This window comes from Amblyomma americanum, chromosome 11, assembly GCF_052857255.1.
Source record: "Amblyomma americanum isolate KBUSLIRL-KWMA chromosome 11, ASM5285725v1, whole genome shotgun sequence".
NCBI lineage: Eukaryota > Metazoa > Arthropoda > Arachnida > Ixodida > Ixodidae > Amblyomma > Amblyomma americanum.
Genome location: NC_135507.1, coordinates 75881913 through 75903902, shown reverse-complemented (window position 1 = coordinate 75903902; position 21990 = coordinate 75881913). Strand labels below are relative to the sequence as shown.

General features: G+C 49.6%; 1 protein-coding gene across 1 annotated transcript in view; it reads left to right on the top strand.

The window, feature by feature from the left end:
- The window catches only part of LOC144110406 (uncharacterized), a 90794-nt gene extending 76242 nt beyond the window's left edge, over positions 1-14552 (top strand). The window contains exon 10 of the mRNA XM_077643263.1: positions 14477-14552. Within this exon, the coding sequence (XP_077499389.1) occupies positions 14477-14506 (30 nt within the window). The 3' untranslated portion in view covers positions 14507-14552. The remainder of the gene's footprint in view (positions 1-14476) is intronic.
- Positions 14553-21990: the final 7438 nt, after the last annotated feature.

Here is a 21990-nt window from a genome sequence, read left to right as displayed (position 1 = left end):
AAAGAGAGTTGTGCTTAAAATACGCCCCTAAGGAACGCCGTTCTCTGGAACGAAGTTCCTGGAAAGGGAAAAATTTTAAATGGGATGCCATCGACAACCCATTTGGCAGCGATCTCCCTGTACAAAGAAATGAACGGTTCGACGGGAAGTCGTTTAAGCAGTTTAACATCCTGCCCCGGTTGCCATGTACTGCAAGGCCGCGAAGAATCCCAAACCTTGCCGTTGTGTCATATGCCTTCTCCAGGTCAAAAAACACCACGAAGCAGTGCTGATTGTGTTTTCAAGGCGAACTAGGTAGTCAGTTGTTGAGCATGCCTTTTTAAAACCGCAATGATGGATGTCAAGAAGTTCGCGAGTTTCAAGGACAAAAGTTAATCTGATATTTAAAACACTTTCAAACGATTTCGCGAGACAGCTTGTAAGGGCTATTGGCCTGTAGCTGCTATGAGAAGTTGGCAGGTTTCCAGGTTTAATAAATGACACTATAATGGCTCTTTTCTATTCGTTGGGTATTTTTCCTTCTATGAATATTTTACTAAAGAAATTCAAGAGTGCTTCTATGGCAAGCAGGGAAAGATGGGCAAGCATTTCATAGTGTATCTGGTCGTGTCCTGGAGCAGTTTGTTTTCCCCGGCATACAGTACTCTATTGATTCCTTGGAGGGTAATTAGACAATTGTATTTTTCATTAAGACGTCCACTTGTTGGGAGCCTGTGTTTCTCGCTGTGGGTTTGTATTTAGAAATGACTGGCTAAAGTGTGAGCAACTTGACGCCGCAGCAAAGTACTCCCCCAGTATGTCTGCCTGTTCTGCTGTATTTGTTTGTGTACCTGGTCATGTGAGAAAAGGAACTGTGAAGGGCGAGTAGCTACCATTTAATTTTTCAACCCGCTCCAACATTTTTTTCTATGAGATCAGGCTGTTTATAGATGAGATATAACTTTTCCATGATGCTTTCTCGGCGCTACGATGGACGTACCGAGCTTTAGCTCTCGGGTTTGTTTTTTTTCAATTTTCAAATTTTTCTGTGTTGGGTGCGTTCCAATTTTACCCCATGCTTTGTTTTGTTGTTTTTTTTTCTGTCTTGCACTCTTCTGTCCACCACATTTTGTGGTTTTGTCACTCAACTCCAGAGGACTCAGGAATAGCTAAGTGTGCGGCAGCTATAATACAATTTGCGAATTTTTCATTTGTCTCGTCGATGTTGAGATTATTTAAAATAATTTTTTCTAAAGAGGCTTCTGCTGTGAAATGTTTCCAGTCTGCTATATGAAGTTTCCAACGTTGCGGTTTTGTTGGGATTATTACCGATGAAGATGTTATGCTAATTTGTACAGGGAGATCGCTGCCATATGGGTTGTTGATGACATCCCATTTAAAATCATTAAAAACAGACGGCGAACTAAGCGATAAATCTAGACAGCTCATTTTTCCTGCGCTTGGGGAGCAACATGTGTGCTTTGCTGAATTCTCTAGACAGACATTATTGCACAGAATAAAATCTTCTAAAAGCGACCTCTAGTGTTAGCTTCTTCACTTCCCCTGAAAGAGGCGCCCGCATTAAAATCCCCGACTAACAAATATGGCTCTGGTAGTTGTTCCTAAAGTGTTTCTAGGTCATGGAGTGTAACTGTTAGTTGTGGCTCCAGATAAATTGAACATATTGTTATGGTTTTAAAATGAACAACTGTGACTGCAACGGCTTCATGTTTGGTTTTTAACTTGATTTCACAGGTTTGAAGACCAGACTGAACGATAATTGCAACACCTCCAGAGAGCCTACTCGCTTGCTCTCGGTCACACCGAAAGACTTTATACTTTTTTAAAATGTTTATATGTTTTGAACCTAGGCTTCTTTCCTGAAGGCATAATGCCACAGCGGAAACAGAGTTTAAAAGATCTGTCACATCGCTGTAGTTTTTTTTTTTAATTCCTCGACAGTTCCAACTTGTTAGGAACGCCATGTTGAATGAGCTTTGGGAGTGCAATTAAACCTCTGTTCCTGGTTTTGAGGGTCCCGTTACCAAGGGTCCTCTCTTTTCTTTTCCTCTCAAGAGAGTTGTGCCGCTGCTGCAGGGGGGGGGGGGGGGAGTCTTCCGTTGTGTCCATTGCCTCACTAGAGGCTCTGGATAAGCGCGGGGAACCCGCAAGTGTGCGGTTTAGAGGCCTCTCCCGACTGGAGGAAGCCTTGCGGGCTGCAGAGTGAGGGGCCGGCGGGCCCATTTTCAGGGGTAGCAGGGCAGCCTTCGCTGCGTCGGCCGGGGCTGGGGATGACCCTGGCAGAGGCTTTGCCTGGACAGTGGCCAGAGCCGGGTGTGGTGCTCCACCTCTGCGCACCACATCCGAGAAGTTTGTCTTTGCCGTAAATAGAAACGGATTTGCAAGTGCCAACCGTTTTCTAGCTTCTTTGAATGTTATGTTTCCTTTCGTTTTCAGGGTTATAATTTCTTTTCCATTTTTCCACCTTGGAAAAGACCTATAGTAAGCAGGGTGACCTTCTTCGCAGTTGGCACAAAAGGACGCCACTGAATCGCAGTTCTCAGTTGCGTGTTCTCTTCAGGCACATTTCGCGCAGGTTTTATGGTAGCGTCAGCTGTTTGACCCATGGGCATAACTTTGACAGTTAAAGCACCTGCCGGGAATGGGTAAATATGTTTGAACTTGGATTTTCAGGCAACCTACGTCTATTGTTTCGGGTACTGTGCTTGCATAGAATGTGAGGATCATGTGCTTACTAGGAATTTCTTTTCATCGTCTTTTCTGATTGTGATTCTTTGAACATTTACCACATTTTGGTCCACGAGACCGTCCAACATTTCTATTTCAGTGTTGTGGAGGAAGTCAGGGTCGGAAATTACGCCACGGACGGTATTCGACGATCTATGTGCAGTGATAGTGATAGGTACTTCTCCAATGGATTGAATGTTCGAGAGCTTTCCTTGCTGCGATTCATTATCAAGTTCGAGGAGCAGGTCTCCGCTGCCAATTTTACTCCCTTTGTACTTTAAGCATAGGGCATCTGTCAGACATTTTTGTGCATGGAAGGGGGACAAGATTCGGGCTGGCTTTACTCAACTTCGGAATTTATTACGTGATATTTGGCAAAACTTTTCTTTAGTCTTTTTATGAAATCTGCAGTGGCATCGGTCCACCTCCTTTTGTCAGGGCGATCAGTTTTTAGGGAATGGGAAGCCATAAGATGAATATGTGGTTCGGCAACAGTGCCAACCGCCCACCATAGAGCCCAACGAGGAGACGGGACAGGAACTTAGAAGAAAGCCCTGCCCACGCCAGCTGTACACTGTAGCTATAACCAAATATGACGAAACCCAGGATAGTTCGCCACACAGGGTTAGCCCTAGCCGCCTATGAAAAGTGAAAAAACCGACAAGGGAGGAGGATACAGGAAAGTTGTAAGAAAGAGATAGGAAAGTGAAAGATAGAGGGAAGGATAGGAAAAGGCGACTGCCGATTTCCCCCGGTCGGGTCAGGCCGGAGGTGCCGTCTACAGGAAGCTGGGGCCAAAGTGGTGTGTTGCCTCCGCCGAGGGGCCTTAAAGGTCCAAACGCTCGGCATCGGCTCAACCACCAGGAGCCCCTTTTCCCCGGACACGGCGATGCCACGCACGGCTAGGCGCGGGTGCTGGGGTCCGTGGTGATGCACTGTTCACCATCATCCCCTTGCGGGGATGTCCCTGCGGATGTTCGGGAACCCGTGGTGTCGCCACTCACCAACGCCTGCAAACTGCAGACCGCCCCCTTCGAGGACAATTAATTTATTGCATAGTCCCTTTAACATTCTATTGGTGCTCAGCGTTACCTGTATATGTCGTGGCAGCGGAGCAATTAATTTCGGTCGGCGATCTCGTGGCCAGCTTCCACCCGCTGTATATTTTGGTGCAACAAAACATGATCGCGTGAAAGGCAGAAGACATGTCCTTAAGATTTATAACAAATATGCAGCTGCATAATTTGCCGGGCCCTAGAACGCTCGATGGAGAATTTCGTGGCTCAACACTATTGAAGTCAACAAGTAGCTTTACCATGCCAACTGCAATTATTCTCTGCCAATCCCAGTTTGGAGTCGTGTGAGTATGTTACCTCTGCGCATGCACGCCAGTGTTTCCTTGAGTGAGGCAACAAACAGCTCAGCATCGTCGGTGTCGGCGTAATTAAAAAATTAGCTTGGCACGAGGAACGCCAGGGGAACTTCCCCTAACTATTTGCGCGTCGCGTCGCTAAAAGTGCACTGCACAAGCCACTAAAGCGTCGCAAATGCACACTTGGGTTAGTTTCGGTCCCTGTGCTCGTTCGTATGTGAAAGCGTTCCACGACCCGGCACAAGAGCGCGGGTTCTATTCTTGGCTGCGGAGGCAATATTTTGATGTAGGCGAAGTGCGGGTGAGGCCGTTGAGGTTTCTCTGTACATAAAGGAATATAATAATAATAATAATTGGTTTTTGGGGAAAGGAAATGGCGCAGTATCTGTCTCATATATCTTTGGACACCTGAACCGCGCCGTAAGGGAAGGGATAAAGGAGGGAGTGAAAGAAAGGAAGAATAGGTACCGTAGTGGAGGGCTCCGGAATAATTTCGACCCCCTGGGGATCTTTAACGTGCACTGACATCGCACAGCACACGGGCGCCTTAGCGTTTTTCCTCCATAAAAACGCAGCCGCAGTTGGCAAAATTTAGCTATGTTCTTTATACGGCGGGCATCATCTCACACGTCGGCGCATTGCACTGCCCAAGCGATATCTGAACGTACGCGTAGGCTCTTTGCCCCAAATCTGTGAGCATGCGCTTTGCGGCCGACATTTTATTTGTAAGAGCCGGGGCAGTTAACTATGCTCTCGGCATTTGTGCGGAAGGAATAAATATACTTTGCACTGAATGCATTTCTATAATAACCTCGAAAGGATCACAGGGCAGCGTCCTCACTGCTATTCCACCCATTCATGCAGTCAGAGCAAGTAAAACACGAAGTCGCAAAAAATTATTCGCTGTAGACAGCAGTTTTAATCCTCCTGTTCCTTTCCGCACGTCAGTACACGCTACGACACCAAAGGATCGCGCAGCACCTGCATTACGGCCCCCGCAGAAGAGCGACTTGACAAGCCCCCTCCTTGTGGCGCCATCTCTCCGCGTTCGAGAGAAGCGCAAGGAGCACCGAACAAGATCTGGTCGCGCCGCTGGGCGCTGTGTCAGCACCTAAATATATTCTTACACCGTGCGGACAACTTTTGCGACTTTTCTGTGCGCTCTCAATGAGAGTCATGCGTCGAGACAATTTGTGTCTCCCTCTGGAGGCTGATGTTTCAAGGTTTTCGTTTTTTAAAACAGAAAAAACAGAAAATCATCCCTTCCTCCTAGCGGCCCCCGCGGTGGCTCAGTGCTTATGGCACTCGGCTACTGACCCGAAAGACGCGGGTTCGTTCCCGGCCGCGGCAGTCGAATTTCGATGGAGGCGAAATTCTAGCGGCTCGTGTACTGTGCCGTGTCGGTGCGCGTGAAAGAACCCCAGGTGGTCGAAATTTCCGGAGCCCTTCATCAAGGTGTCCCTCATAGCCTGAGTCGACTTGGGACATTAAACCCTCATAAACATTTCTCCAAGCTGTGTTTAACAGACGATTCAGTGCTCATTTACATATTCTGTCTGCGCCCACTGGCCGTAGGAGTGAGGGTGCATTTGTGGGGTGTTTGAAGCGAAAGCTTCACTACGCTAGGTTTTCAAGAGGGCAGCGTCAGTGCAGTTACGTGACAGGTGTCACGTGGCAGGTCATGTGACCTACTGACGTCATCACAATCTGCCCACCGTGGCAGGTGGCAACTGCCCCATCGGGCATTTCATCGACGCTTTGCAGACAATCCGTTCGGCAGTGTGTGCGTGGCGTTTGTGAACGTAGCCATGCAAAGGAAGCTTTCGCCTCTCACCAGGGCTAACCAAATTTGAAACCAAAGCTATCTTTTTTTAAAGAAGGCGCCGACACATTCAATTTCCTCACTGTACGGTTTTCCCTAGAATTTCAATGCAGTGAATCCAGAAGACAAGTGGCAAAAGTTTTGATTGAGACGTTCTTTCCTCTACCGATGAATATTGGCAGCCTTACCTCTCCTCTTTAGACGATGGTGCTCTAAAGCGGACGCAACGGATGTGTGTTCAATCGGCAGTAAAGACTTCCTTTTTTAAACTTCACATGTCAATCTTGCCTGTCAAGCCGTGGCTTCGTGAAAAGGGGACTTTTGTGCCATGGTCTGTGAACTGTCGCTTGTGTCAGCAGCCAGATACTACTGATCATTGATTTGTGTTTTGTCATGATGCTGTGTTACTTTTAGGACAGTCATCAACGAAATCTCAAAAAGGACATTGAGATTACGTCCTATACTATAAGAATTTTGCCTACAATGGAAGATTCTAAGGTTCCATGCGATCTTTGAGTGCTCATGGGACTGTATAGCCTGCGGAACAGCCGCCACGTTCATCGATGCCTTTGTTCAGAGAAGAGCGTGCTACGGAGGGGGGGGGGGGGGGGGGGGGGGGGGGGCTATATGCAGCGCATAATCCGCCTCCTGCCTGGCTCTCTATCCTCGATGCGTGTGTGTGTGTGTGTGTGTCTGCCGGAATTTCGATGTGCAGGCAAAGTGAGAGCTGGATGCTGGAGTGATTGTGTATGACGGGTTTCGAGATGTGACCTGGTTAAGTCGGACTTGACGGCTCTTAGGGTGGGTGTACTTCCATGCAATAAAGAAAAAAAATGAAGTGTCATGGCGGAGCAGCAGCGTCTCCTGTTCGCGCGCCGGCGGCCAGGGTTCGATTCCCGCCTAGACTCCGAATTTTTTTCGTTATTATTTTATTTACCACACAAGTGCGGACGCTTCTGCGCACCGCCTCAGTCTACAACTTCCGTTCACGCCACTCATGAGCCAAGAAAGGCTGTCGCCTTAATAAACGGTAGAGCTGCACGAATAAGCTAGGACAGTATATATACAGAAACGACATCAGGGCCGTTTGCAATGTCCTCTTTTCCTGTTTTATTGGAGCAGACTTAAATGATTACACGTTCACTTGCTTGCCTGGATTAGCTAATGACAATGAAGATCTATACAGCTGTGCGTCATGCGCCATGATAAGCGAACCGCGCACCAAAGCAGATAATGACGTAGTCGATACCCTAGGCCGCCTCCGGCGTCCTCAAATGCTGAGTTTGCAAACACGAATTTGGTCTCTCTGCTCGGAAATGCTATACCGAATGGCACTTAACGTTTACACATTTTTATTTTTTAAGTCTGAGAGACACGCACGTGCAGCCTGTGCAGGTGCGCTATACAGCAAGGCGCTGTTTATGAACAGTCGTAGCTCAATACTAATACTGCTAATTAACAACATTTAATCAATCACTTTTTATTTCTTAGTTCCGGAGGAAAGATTACATTGGGAAATTGATGGTGTCAGCATAGAATGTGACCCTAGTTTTAAAGTTTCGTTTACGACACTGTGGTGCCAAATGTCAATCTTCAAAAACAGGCATTTGAGAGGCAGAGAGGAACGCTTACCCCAAATGCTCTAAGTCTGTAATTAATAAGGGGTGAATTACTAAATCGAAAGCTCTGGAAAGACCAAACTATACACAGTCAGTTTTTCCTCCGTTGGCAACTACTGGAGTAACGTGAACGAAAATGGAAACGAAGTTAGATTGAGTTGATCTTGCTTTCGTAAAGTCATGATGAAATCAAATATTATTTTCTCGAAGTAGAAAGCAGCTGGCTTTCGGAGCACAATATCAACTATTTTAGAGAATGTCAAAACAAGGAAAGTCACTGGTACTTTCTAACATCAAGAGAAGTGCCATTCATATGCACTGGGATAACTGCTGACATCTTCCAGTTTTCCGGGAATACCATTTGCGATAAGCATAGATTAAAAAGGTGCGCTAGCACACCAAGAAGGAACATAGTCTGGCCTCTTACAACGAAAGATGACGCGCTGTAATGGTCAACATACAGTTTTGCTTTCAGCAGACGAATGGCTTCGCAGCAGACATCTTGCGACGCGACATACAAAAAATGCAATGTTTTCGTCTCCAAACTCTTCTAAATGTTCCGCGTAATGCTGGGCCATAGCCTCCTATATTCCTATATTCTTCATGTCTGGGCACCGGATCGAAAGCGACCGTTCAAGCAAAATCAAGGCTACCAGCGCCAACGGGCGCATGCTGCCGGCATGCACTGCTGGTTCGCGCGCAGTTCAATATATCTGCCCCGAGCGCGTTGTCTGCGACCCGAACGCCTCATCACGGCCAGGGCCAAAACTAGGCGCACCGCGATCATGGCCTCCGAGATTATCCGCCCTCGTTTAAGGCCACAATGAACGTGGCGATTAACGAGGCTTTAGGTATTAGCGCCTCTTTGTGGCGGGCGCATCATTCATCGCTGCACGCGTACTTTTGCCGATCGCCGAGAAACGGCGCTCACAGCCTTAACGAATAGTGCGACGGATGTTACAGATGCTACAGATGTTAAAGTTCCCGGGTTCGAACCCGACCGCGGTGGCTGCGCTTCGATGGAGGCGAAACGCTAAGGCGCCCGTGTGCTGTGCGATGTCAGTGCACGTTAAAGATCCCCAGGTGGCTGAAATTATTCCGGAGCCCTCCACTACGGCAACTCTTCCTTTCTTCTTTCACTCCCTCCTTTATCCCTTCTCTTACGGCGCGCTTCAGGTATCCGCCGATATGTGAGACAGATACTGCGCCATTTCCTCTCCCCAAAAACCATAAAAAAATGCTAAAGATTCCCAGGTGGTCTAAATTATTCCGGAGCCCTCCAATACGGCACCTGTTCCTTTCTTCTCTCAGTCCCTCCTTTATCCCTTCCCTTACGTCGGCCGATACCTGAGACAGATACAGCGCCATTTCCTTTACCCAAAAACCAATTTTTTCGGCACCCATTGATCTTGGCGTCGATGACCGGGCATGAGAAATATAGGAGGCTTTGGCTGGGCGCTCGAGAGCATACCCGTGGAAAATGATCTGCGAGCGTGCGCGCAGCAAAGCCGGAACCAGAAACTATGTCGCCAGAAGAATCGATTACTCAGCGGTCGTAATTTAAGATCTCCTGTTACTACGCACATATTAATAATAGTAATAATAATTGGTTTTTGGTGGAAAGGAAATGGCGCAGTATCTGTCTCATATATCGTTGGACACCTGAACCGCGCCGTAAGGGAAGGGATAAAGGAGGGAGTGAAAGAAGAGAGGAACAAATGGGTCCGTAGTGGAGGGCTCCGGAATAATTTCGACCACCTGGGGATCTTTAACGTGCACTGACATCGCACAGCACACGGGCGCCTTAGCGTTTTTCCTCCATAAAAACGCAGCCGCCGCGGTCGGGTTCGAACCCGGGAACTCCGGATCAGTAGTCGAGCGCCCTAACCACTATTGCCAAAAAACGCTTATGATCATCGTTCATGTGTGCATGAACATTATCATGTCAGCGCTTATAGCGCTGTTAAACAGCTTTTATCTGCGCTCTTAGGGTGCTAAAACGGTGATACAAGCATTCCATGGGATTTTTCTTCCACTGTCGATGGCATTTAAGCTTCATACGAAGTTTTTTAAGCTCCGCTGAGAACCAAAAGACGTATAGACTTTTTTTAACAACTTTAAGAATGTATGTATTCATAACCTCAGTAACAATGTTCGTAAGGTATGAAACCGTCATATTTGCATCAGGCAAGTCAAACACTGGAGACCAGTAAATAGACTTCATTCGCTTGTAAATTATATAATAATCACCTTGTGAAAATGCGTATCCCTTTGTACAGCTTGCATTTACCGTGTTAAACAAACTTCAGTGTAGAGCATTCGGAGCATGCCATACATCTTGGTGCACTGGTGGATCGATGCACTCTTCATTACAATTACTGTGAAAATTTGTATCACATCTAAAATGTTCCCCGCTAGATTAGCGAAGTGCTTTAACTCTGCAAGTGAGAAGGAAGACACAGGAAACAACAGTGTGTCAGCTATGGAGTTAAAACCATCGAAATTCTAATCTGTATTCACTGAGGCCCATGTGATACTCGGAACATTGAAGTCGCCTAATAAAACCACGTGACACTTAGTCACATCTCTGGTTTATGTTAGCTTTTCAACTTACGCAAAGAAATCATAACATTGGACATTCGGAGCAAAATAGCAAAATCTGACCAATAGGTTGCGTCCGAAAAGTTTTTCCGAACCACTTTGCCGTTAAAGAAAATAGAAAACCTTGGCTCACCTTCGATGTTGAAAGCCTTCAGTTTCGCTATATAGTCTTGTCACCTGTAAATTTAAATAAAAAGTTTATTAAGAAATATCCGTTAATTTTCGTCTCATTAATGAGTTCCATCATGTACATATTGTTCTCATTGCTTTACAATTCACCTGCACAGACCGCATCGATGTATCTGTCACAGTGGTTGAATTTTGAATCCGTAAAGGGTAAAAAAAAATCACCTAGTGTGTACACATATTTTGAGCAATAGACCTGAGTCCCTGTCATAAGACCACAGTCCTAACGCTCACTGCAACATCAATTTCTGAATGGCCAGGCTCATTTGTCCTTGGTTCTTTACGTTTGCCGGACGCAGTTGTGGTCACTTATAAGTCTCGTTCTTGGGGGTATCAAAAAGCAATTCCGTACACCACTGTTAGTTTCCATTACATTATCATTGGCGTGGCGACTAATTTTCTGCTCCTAGCTCATTAGAAGTAAAATTAGCGTCTTCAAATATCCATCATTTCAATCCGCATTATATAGGCTGATTATAGAATTTCTCATTTTATCGGACCTTCTCATTTTATCAGACCTTCTCATTTGACTTCTCGAGAAGACTGACGCTCCAGACAAGCGTATACAAAAGGGTAGAAAAGCATTGCCCTTTTTTTAGGCACCCTTACGAAGCACTCAGATTTCGAAGATGCCCAGGAACCAGAGCAAAAACCTTTTGCTTCTTGCACATGTCCGGTAGCATATATTGGGTATCGCATAGTTAACCGCCCTGCCTTTACGTCCATTTTCCTCTCACTCTCTCCATCGTTCTTAACAATCACTCACGCGACACACTTTTTTACGAGACTACAGAGGGCACATTTGCAACCAAATATGCGAACAATGTAGACAACGCGAAAGCCGTTTTGTTTCGCAGCATATTCTTAATTTCGCAGGCTTAGCGCGTTTGTGCGCGACAGACGTAGTGGAAGCTACCACAGGAGCGAAAGCTCCACTCTTCGAGCGCCAACTCTCAAGGTGAACAGGGTTTCACTTCAACCTTGAGCCAGGCTTCACACGCCTGACGTCATACCACGGGACAGGCATTGGTTGGAACCGAGCTCCGCCTGCGCCGAGCCTCCGCCGTACCACGTGGTCTGACCACGTGATTAGCCGTATACAGCGCGCGCCTCTCCGCGCTGGTTTCAGACGCAGCCGTTGGGGGCTCCACTCTGCGGAGCGATGGAGGCCGGTCTTTCGTGCGTCTCATTAGGCATAACTGAGTTGGACCCCAGCCATTTTTTATAATGCTCACAAAGCGGCAGGCATTTGTCACGGTTGTCAGAGTACCTTAGCATTTTCAGCTGTGACTGCAGGCGTAAACTTTATATGGTTTTGAAATGAACAGCTTTTATATATGAAACGCGTTTGCGTTCTCGCTTCAAATATGGTCGGTTGACATCTCTGAGGGCATCAAGGTCCCTAATCCGCGACAGTTTAATTTATGTAGTGCCGATGTAAGCAGATCTCTGCTCGATATATAAATCTCCCCAACCGCTACATGCATGTTTCAAACAACCTGCTTTTTAGACTGCTGAGCACAAGTGGTGAAAGCTCCCGCTTGGTCTCGAGCCATCCTTGCGTCAAGAGTGGTGTTGAAGCATTTATTTGGAAAATCAAGATAGAGACGAACTCTTCTATTGTGGGTGGTGTCCTCATTTCAGGGCTCCAATAGCAGTCCGGCTTTTGGACGCCAGTAGGAGCCCAATTGGAGCATTTTCGAAAGCCAGCCAGGTCCTAACGTTGACGAATGCCTCAGGTTGATCTCATTTGATTAGAGACTAGCTTAGTCAATACATTGTAAACAACGAACAGTAAGCTGATCGGTCTGCAAGTCTCCGAGTCCTTGACGTCCCATTTCTTTTCGATTAAGATACTGTTACCCTCTCTCGAGATTCCGGTACGTTCGAAGTCGTTGGTGGTGGTGAAAACATTTATTAATCATAGAGAGAGGTGTTGGGGGTCGTGACCTGCAGGGTCATGCCCTTACAACCACTGGGTGGGATGCCTAGTCAGGCACCCCACTGGCCTTTGCCGCAGCCCGGGCGTGCTGCGTTAAGGCCCTTTGGGCCTCGAGAGTGCAGCAGCCGGACAGGGTCGCCTCCCAGTACTATCGGGTGGGGTTTGGGATAGGGTGTAGGGATGGGTTCTGCTGGCAGGCCCACACCATGTGGTAGGTGTCAGACAACTCCCCGCAGTGCGAGCACCGAATGTCGAATTGCGGATTGTAACGCTTTAGAGTTGCCGGGCGCAGCATCGTGTTAGTGAGCAGGCGCAGGAGTACCCGCTCGTTGGCCTTCCCCAGCCCTTTGCACGGTGTGGGAAGAGTTTGGTGTCTGGATTTGTAATAATCGCATATTTCCTTAAGTCGTGGACCCCTGCGCCTACAGGGTGCCAAGCTCCTGTACACCAATCTCTCCATCATAGTTCACCAAATCAACAGATACCCCATCGTCACCGGCTGCCTTTTGCTGCAAATCTTTCTTTACTTCTCCTATCGTTACCTGCGGGATCTTCGTTCACACTACTGGCTCCATGACTGCCATCCCGGCTATCCCGACTGCTGCAGAGATACATGGAGAACTGCTGAACTAGTTTGGCTGTTATGTCCATATTGGTAACGACAGTTCCCTCCTCGTCACCTAGCTAGGACGTCAGTAGATGGGATTTTTTGTAGTGGCTAATTTCCTCGTGCCTGCTGTTAAGCTACATCCCTTTTTTACAGCCTGCTCTATTCTCTTTCTTTTATAATTCCTCAAGTCATTTACCTTAGGTTTACTGATTAGCGTTGACAGTTTTGCCGTCTACCTCCGGTTCAGGGCTTTCATATTCTGCTTCTTTAGCAGGCCTTTCATCTCCTCAGAGAGTTAACCAGAACCCAGTCAGCAGTGAGACGAGATCATCACCGTTTTCTTGAGCATAGATATCGTTTTTCTTTAAAGCGGTATATCTCATCTTTAGAGATCTTGAATTTACGTTCGCTCTTGCCACTAACGCGCTGATCTGCTACTGCCTTAGCACCTTCTTTTGTTCCCAGTTCACATCTAGGCTACCTCGAGGCCGCATCATCCTAACGTCTCTACATCTCACCCTACCAAGCACCTCTACAGCCTGCGCTACGCCAGGATTCGCGTACAATATGGCTGGATCCAATACTGGCTGCATTTGGGCGAGTTGGTTTTCCATTCTGAACGTAAAAGCGCAAAAACACAAGGACACAGACTAAGGCAGACCACAAAGCGCTCGTGTTGTCTGCCTTAGTCTGTGTCCTTGTGTTTTGGCGCTTTTACGTTCAGAATGGCTGGATCGATTACCTGCTACCTTAGGGGTGTAGATACCGAGAGACCGTTAAACAACGCCTATTAATAGAGTTAGCTCTTACTACTCGCATTCGAACGTTTCTTGTCCGTCCGATATATCAAGATGGCGGCCGGAAATTTCAGGTCAGCAAAGTGAGACCCCCCCACCCTCACGTGACCGAGACAGCGGCCGGTTTGCCCTCTATGCTGTTGTTGCGACTGCAGGAAGAATAGAAAGGAATGTGCATGGGGCCTGCCCACTGGCTCAAGCTGAGCCACAATCGCCGCCACGTGCAGATTGCAGGAGAGTTGAGAGATGCGAGAGGAAAGATGGAAAGAAAGGACGCGCGTCGCAACAACCGCGTCATCTGAAGCGACGACAATGGTTAAGCAACAGATACCCCTGGTGGGAAGGAGCCCCCGCCACATGTGCGAGGGCCCCCATATCCCAGCCGCGTAAGGCCCCTTAAGCCCCGCAATGGCAGAATTGCTATAACTCATATACTCTTAGCAATTACTAAGTAATGGTGGATTAGTAATTAGTCAATCAGTAAGTAGTTTAAAAAACAAATAAAAGTAAAGAGTAAAAATATATAAAAATAAAAATACCTACGTAAATAAGTAATAAAGAAAACGTTAAAAAAGTGAAAAATTAAAATAAATAAACAAGAAAACAGTAAAAGAAATAAAAATTAAAACAACTGACAAAACCGCAGTGGCTACAGGCGCCGTGGAAAAAAAATTCGCGTTATAGAAACTTCCATGCGTTCGCATTCCTGCACGTAAGCTGACTTATGTGCCCTCAGCAAATTTTTAGTGCTTCTGAAATCGCTTCTTGCTATACTGAAAGTGAATCATTTTCTTTTTCAGGAATGCGGCCCCGCACCGAAAGCCAGTTAAACGTAGCTGCAAAAAATATGACCCAAATAAACATTTATTATCGGAACTTTGCTTTTGCCGTTTTCTTTTATGTGATCCTTTACTTTACTCAACGGACTTTGTGTACCGCGTTTGTAAACAGCTTACAACGCCGATGGCACCGCGAATTCATCTTTATTTTGTGCATGGCATCTCCTCAAACAAAGTGAACGAGGCAGGTGAGAGCTCAGTTTTCGAGGTGCACTTCCCTTGCGGCGCGGTTCCGGTGTCGGCCGATATGTGAGTCAGATACTGCGCCCTTTCCTTCCCCCCCCCCCCAAAAAAAAAAAACAAATTTCATTTTCAGTTCTGTGGGAAAAAAGCGCAGCTTGTTACCTTGAAAGCGAAATCAAATTACTGATTTCAAGTGAGATGTACTATGGCTACACTATCAAGAGATCACTGGCAGCCTACGACGGAGACCTGAAAGGGGAAATCAAGCATTTGGCTTCAAAATGTTGTTTCAAACACGAGTAAAATCACCTGCAACGCCACGAGAAGGAAAAGTCGTTATGATCTCATTGATCTGTAGCGAGGTAGCGGAAGTAGTAAGAGCGGATATCGGCCTGATCAGTCTAGTCAAAATTTATCCAGACAAGTAAAGTGAAATCAGCAGAGCGACAATAACGCTCTCAATAATATATAGCAGGCACTCTCGGGCTATCGACATGAAGTTACGAATATATTTTGAAAGAACAGACGGAGAGGCAGGATGAAAGGGTGAGCGGAAACAACCTGTCTCTGGCCTGCTATTTTGGACAAAGGATGAGTGTGAAAAAGTTAGCGGTGGGTCTCAGGAGCCGTTCACGTGATACAGCAAGAATAACCTGAAGAACATTCACTGCGCACCTTGGCTTCCGCATCAAAGTAGGGTTTTCAGGCCAGAATCACATATGTGTAAATCGGGATGCACATTTGCACAAGCACCAGACAGGCACACGGATTATTTCAAAGGATGGCACGCTGGTTCCTCTCAGGTGAAGAGAGGGATTAAGCGTTCACTCAGCAATAGCCTTGGCTGGTTTGCGCTACAGGCTCTTCGGGCACTTCTAGCGTTCTCCTCTCATTGACGTTTTTGAGGGCAAGTAGTAGTAGTAGTAGTAGTGGTTTATTAAAATGATTATAAAAAGGAAGGATAAGATTTTTGCTAGCCCCTGCATCTGCCATCGATACTGAAGCACCTGAGCTGGGGCAGTGGAGATAAAGGATAGCAGGCAAAATGGAGAAATGAAATGAAATAGGTGAGCGGACAGGAAGAGAGGATGGGGGGAGAAGTAACATGTACAAACTATTTACACAATAATAAATTCGTACACGTCGCGCGCGTGATTAGCTCATGATGAAGCATGAGGGCAATTGCACAAGATTACAAAAGATGGAAACTGATCTTTGATGTCAGTGCACGTTAAAGATCCCCAGGTGGTCGAAATTATTCCGGAGCCCTCCACTACGGCACCTATTTCTTCCTTTCTTCTTTCACTCCCTCCCTTATCCCTTATCTTACGGCGCGGTTCAGGTGTCCAACGATATATGAGACAAATACTGCGCCATTTCCTTTCCCCAAAAAACCAATTATATTATATAAAATTACTCGAGATGAAAATTGAAAGTTGGTTTTTGGGGAAAGGGAATGGCGCAGTATAATATGTCTCACATATCGGCGGACACCTGATCCGCTCCGTAAGGTAAGGAATAAAGGAGGGAGTGAAAGAAGAAAGAGGTGCCGTAGTGCTCCGGAATAATTTCAACCATCTGGGGATCTTTAACGGGCTCCGACAACGCACAGCACACGGGCGCCTTTTGCGTTTCGCCTCCATTGAGACACGGCCGCCGCGGTCGGGTTCGAACCCGGGTACTCCTAATCAGTAGCCGAGCGCCTTAACCATTGAGTCACTGCGGCGGGTACACTCAAGATGTGCAAATCTTGGCAACTAAATGCAGAAAAGGCTTGTTGCACATACAGAAGACGTGCAAAAAGTAAAAAAGCCGTTTCTGTATTTCGTTACCAATTGAGTTAGGGAACCCTGCGCCACCGGCGGAATAAATGTTGGTGTCTAAGACACATGTGAAGTGGAACCCTGAAGCGCAAACCCGCTTAAGCACCCGTGTGCTGTGCGATATCAGTGCCAGTTAAAGATCCCCAGGTTGTCTAAATTATTCAGGAGCCCTCCATTACGGTACCTCATTCTTCCTTTCTTCTTTCGCTCCCTCCTTTATCCCTCCCTTACGGCGTGGTTCAATTGTCCGCCGACATGTGAGACAGATACTGCGCCATTTCCTTTCCCCAAAAAAAACCAATTTAAGCGCAAACCCGATTCGTGATGGTGAAGGAAATCCTGACGATGACAAGGATTGTTCCAGCGCACCTCCGAGGTTGTGGTGGTGGTGGTGGTGGTGGAAACATTTATTTCCAAATACCGAGGGGGGCAAACCCCCTAACATGGCACGAGGCAACCCTTTGGGGGCTGTCCTTACAGGGCAAAGGACAGCCCTTGGAGGGCTATCCGCTTCAGGGCGTCGGTAATTACCCGGCGCTGGTCAGCAGCAGCGGAGCTGGCCAGGAGAGTCTCCCAGTATGACTCCGCCGTGGTGGGGGATGGAGGGTGTGGGAAGGCAGGACATGTGAGGAGGACATGAAGGAAGTCTCCCGGTTTCCCGCAGAGCTTACAAGAAGAAAGGAATTGATCGGGGTAGCGGGCATGAAGGAGAATAGGGTAGGGAGCAGTTCGGGTCTGGAGTCGGCGCCAGTGGGAGCCCTGGATTAAGGTTAGGGAGGGAGCCGGTGGTGCGTAAACGCGCCGGGTATCTCCGTAGTAGTCAAGAATATCTTGGAACGTAAGCAGACGCTCCCGGGAAGGCGGAGGAGGTCCAACTCCGGCCCGGAAAGTGAGACCTCGGGCGGGTGAGCGGACCTCCTCGTTACCCGGGAGGCCTGCGTGTGCGGGGGTCTAGATAAGGGTTACGGGGTTAGTGGGGTGCCAGAAGCGTAGAAGCTGAGCCGCGGTGCGGGATATCAGGCCTTTGGCGAAATTAGATAGGGCGGATTTTGAGTCGGAGATAATTTTGGTGGCAGAGGTGGAGATGAGAGCGAGTGCAATGGCCACTTCCTCTGCAATTACCGATGAGTCTGTGGTGACGGATCCTGATGCGATTAGCCGGGCCTAAGAATTAGCGACGGCGAGAACTATGCGGGAGCCCGACGAGTACGCTGCCACGTCCACGTAGGCTACCTCGGGACTGTTGCCATAGGGCTTGTGCAAGGCTTTGGCGCGGGCTGTCCTCCGTTCTCCGTCGTGCTCGGGGTGCATGTTCTTAGGGATTGGAAGGATGATGAGATGGGAGCGTAGGTCTGGAGGTATGGGAACCCTCTCGGTACGATGGGTGATCGGGGCGATGCCTAGCTGACAGAGCAGAGTGCGGCCTGCCGCGGTACTCGACAGGCGAGTCAGCTGTGCTGTTAGGGTGGCTTCTGCCAGCTCCTCAAACGTGTTGTGGGTACCGAGGTTGAGGAGCCGGGTAGTAGAGGTGCTGGGGGGTTGGCGGAGGGCAACCTTCGTGCAGCCCCTGAGGGGAGTCTTGATGCGGTCCCGCTCCTTCTGCTTTAGGGGAAGGTAGGGGATGAGTACACCGCGCGCGAGCGTATGAGTCGATGAGGTTGAGGGCCGACTGTAGGTTGTGTTCCATGTCGGCATCAGTGCCTCGATTAGCCCAGATAGTGATGTCGTCAGCACAGAGGCTGAAATGTATGTCGGGTATTTGGGCAAGTTGGTGGGGGAGTTGGAGAAGGGCTATATTAAAGAGGATAGGAGACAGTACAGCACCCTGAGGGGTTCCCCGTGCTCCCTGTGAGACACCGAACAGCCGGTGGTCGCCCATGGTGAGTGTGACTGTTCGTTCGGAGAGGAAATCGCGGACGTAATTGTACATCCGCGGGCCTACGCCTAGGGCGTGGAGGCCCTCTAGGATGGCTGCGAGGGTAACGTTATCGAAAGCCCTTGTTAGGTCGACGCCGGGTATAGCCTTGGTGTCGCCCGCGGGGGAGTTAAGGATGTGGTGCTTGAGCTGTAGAAAAACGTCCTGGGTGGAAAAGCCCGGGCGGAAACCAAACATGCACGAAGGCATAAGGTTGTTGTTCTCCAAATAACGGCTGAGCCGGGTCTGGAGAACGCGCTCCATGAGCTTGCCCACGCACGACGTAAGAGAGATGGGACGGAGGTTAGCGGGGAGAAGTGGTTTGCCAGATTTGGGAATAAAGACTACTTTGGCGTCTTTCCACTGAGGTGGGAGGGCGCCGCGCCGCCAGCATTCGTTGAAGTAGTCGGTTAGGGCTTTGACGGAGGGGGAATCGAGGTTGCGGAGTGCCTTGTGCACTCCGTCGGGACCAGGAGCTGAGAACGCGTTGAGGCGCTGAAGTTCTGCCCTCACTTCCGCCTCGGTGATCGGTTGGTCCAGAAGGTCGTTGGGGGAGCCTGTGTAGTCAGGATGGTCTGCGGAGGGATATGCCGGGAAGTAGAGATCACGAAGCTCCTCGAGAAGTTCCTGCGGGGAGGTCTGGGATGTGTGTATGAGCTTTATGAGGTTGTGTTTCTGGTGTGTCGTGGACTGAGTCGAATCATTGAGATGGAGGAATAGGTTCCAGGTCTGGGCCAGGCTCATGTTGCCGTCCAGCTTGTTACAGAGAGATTCCCAATTTTGGCGAGACAGAGTTGCAGCATGTGTCTCAATCTCCTTGTTGAGCCGGGCCAGTCGGCGTCTGAGTGTTCTATTCCAGCGCTGACGTCGCCAGCTCCGTTCGAGACCCGCCTTGGCCTCCCATAGGTGCAGGAGATGGGAATCCATCGCGTCTTCAGGGCAGTCCTCCGGTATTTGGCGACTCGCGGCGCGGACGTCACGCTGGAGTTGGTCGCACCTAGTGGCTATGTCTGAGATGGTGCGTAGAGTGCGGGCTGCTCGGGAGGTGCGGAACGAGTCCCACTTCGTGATGGTAGCATCACGAGAGGGTCTACCTGTTGGGCCTGCTTGTAGGAGAATTTCGATAATGTAGTGTTCAATACCCAAATTCTCCTGGATGTTACACCACGCAGCGTGAGGGAAGCGGTGGGTGAAGGTGAGGTCAGGAGTAGTGTCTGCGCAGACGCTGTTCCCGGTGCGAGTAGGGGTGGTGGGGTCTGTGAGAAGAGAGAAGCCGGCCTGCTGAGCTGCGAGCCATACCCTGCGCCCCTTGGGTGTGTCGGCTGTGTAGCCCCAGGCTGTGTGCGGGGCGTTGAAGTCCCCTACAATCAGAAGAGGACATTTGTGTGCGGCTCGCTTAGCAAGCGTGAATAGTCGGTCGAAGTCGTGCCGCAGGCACTTCGGGTGGCTGTATACGTTGAATATGAATATGAATATGAGAGACTAGTATCCCGAGCGCGCTGTGGTATGAGTTCGGTGAGGAGATGATCTATTTCGGGGACGTCTAAGGGGTGGGAGATAGTAGTGAGCGCACAGATACAAGAAATGCAGCCCGATGGGGTGTGGGAGAAAAGGGGACGATGGGCACGTAGCTGGGTAGGGAGAGGGGATTGGAGAGCTCTTGCAGCGCGAGCACGTCGAGGCCGTCTGCCCGAGATAGGAACAGGTGAAGCAGCCCCCGCTTGGAACCAAAGCCTCGACAGTTCCACTGCCAGATGGTTAGGCTAGTGCGTGGTCTCGCCATCACTGAAGCTTTCGTTTGCAGTGTAGGAGTTGGAGGCGTTGTGGAGCCGGGCTTTCTTTTTAGGCCGCACGGCAGCACAGGCTGTCGCGTGGCGAGACTCTTGCTCCTTAAATCGTTCGTCAATTTGGCGAGCAAATTCGTCTAGACGGGTAGTGAGGTTGGCGAATTGATTTGTGAAGGCCTGGATGGCCGTCTGCACCGCGGCCTGAATTCTCGCCTCCACGAGTTGTTCGAAATTGGGAGGCAGGGCTGGCGTTCCCTCGGTAGGGGTTGGTGTGGTCAGGGAGGTAGTGTGTGTTGCGGCCCGCTTCTTGACCGGCTGTTCGTGAGTAGGGAGAGGTGGCGGTGGAAGAGTGGGGGTAGGAGCGGCCGGGGCCGCTAGTGCCGGGGCAGGGGTTTGGGCCTGCTGGTGGGCATGCAGCTGTGCCTGGAGGCGGTGGTTGGTGGTTTGGCGGGAGGCGAGCTGCGCGCGGACACGGAGCAGCTCTTCATAGAGGAGGTTGGCGGAGCGCTGGGAAACTACGCCTGCCCAGCTCACCTCATTGGTGCAGCGGCCGGGTGCCTGGGCAGGTGGTCTCGGTGGGACTGGAGGTGGTGGTGGCCTGGTTCCAGTCCAGGAGCGGGACCGGGCCTTGGGCTTGTGAGGGGTGGACGGCTGTTTTGGTGCGGCAGGCTGCAGCACCGGAAATGACTTCGATGTGAGCTGCGGGGCCTGGGGCTTGCGGGTTGTGGAGCGGCTGCGGTGTTGGGGTGGAGCCTGAGTGATGGGAATCTGGCTGGCGTTTGCCTCGGCGGCTCGCTTGGCATCCCAGTACCTCTTTTTGACGAGGTATTGGGTTGGGAAGCGCGCCTTGCACGTTTTGTCCGCCGTCAGGTGTGCTTTACGGCAGACCTTGCACTGTGGCGTACAGGAGTGGTCCTCACGGGGTTCGACTTGGTCGCAGCCGAGACAGCGGCGCTGCTTGGGAGCCGGGCACACATCCGTACGGTGGCCGAGTGCGCCGCAGTTACGGCAGTGCTCGATCTTCTTTTTGAAGAGGTAGAACCTATAGAGTACAGAGGAGTAGTAGATGTGCTTGGGCACCCAGTCTTGTTCCAAGAGGATGATGATGGACTCTCTCGAGCCCATGCGTCTTAAGTCGAGGATGGGAGGGTTCCGCTCGTGACTGAGACGGTCCTTGATGTCTTCGTATGAGTGGTCAAGAGGGACCCCGTGAACCACGCCGCGGGCGCAGTCCTCCGGTGCCGCTTGGTAGGAGTATACTTTGTAGGCGGTGCCTTTGATCATTATGGACTTGATGTCGAGATAGCGAAATCTGCGCTGCGGTTCGGGAGTGTTGATGAGGATGAGGTGTTGGAGGGTGTTGATGATGACTGTGTCGGGCTTGGTCTCTTGATGTCCGAGGCGGGCTGCTTGCAGAATGGCATCGCGAAGCACAACGCCGTTCACGGTCGGAAGGTTGAGGCCGCCACGGGGACGGAGGATGATCTTGTGGTCGTCAATGGGGAGCTTGAGGTGCCGTAGGGAAGACAGTTGGGGCGGCCGGGGCCGGCGCCCGGCCGGGGCTTGAGGCAGATTCGGAGTATCGGTGGGAGGCGATTTGCGATTAGAGATTCGCTTGTCGTGCGCTGATTGCCAGCCGTTAGTAGAGGTAAGTTCCGAGGGTGATATGTCTTCTCCCTCTACTGCAATGGGTTCCATGCCGCCGACGAGGCGCCGACGCGCCGGTGGTCCGAGCTGCGTCTCTAGCGGCGTTCGGTATCGGCGGCT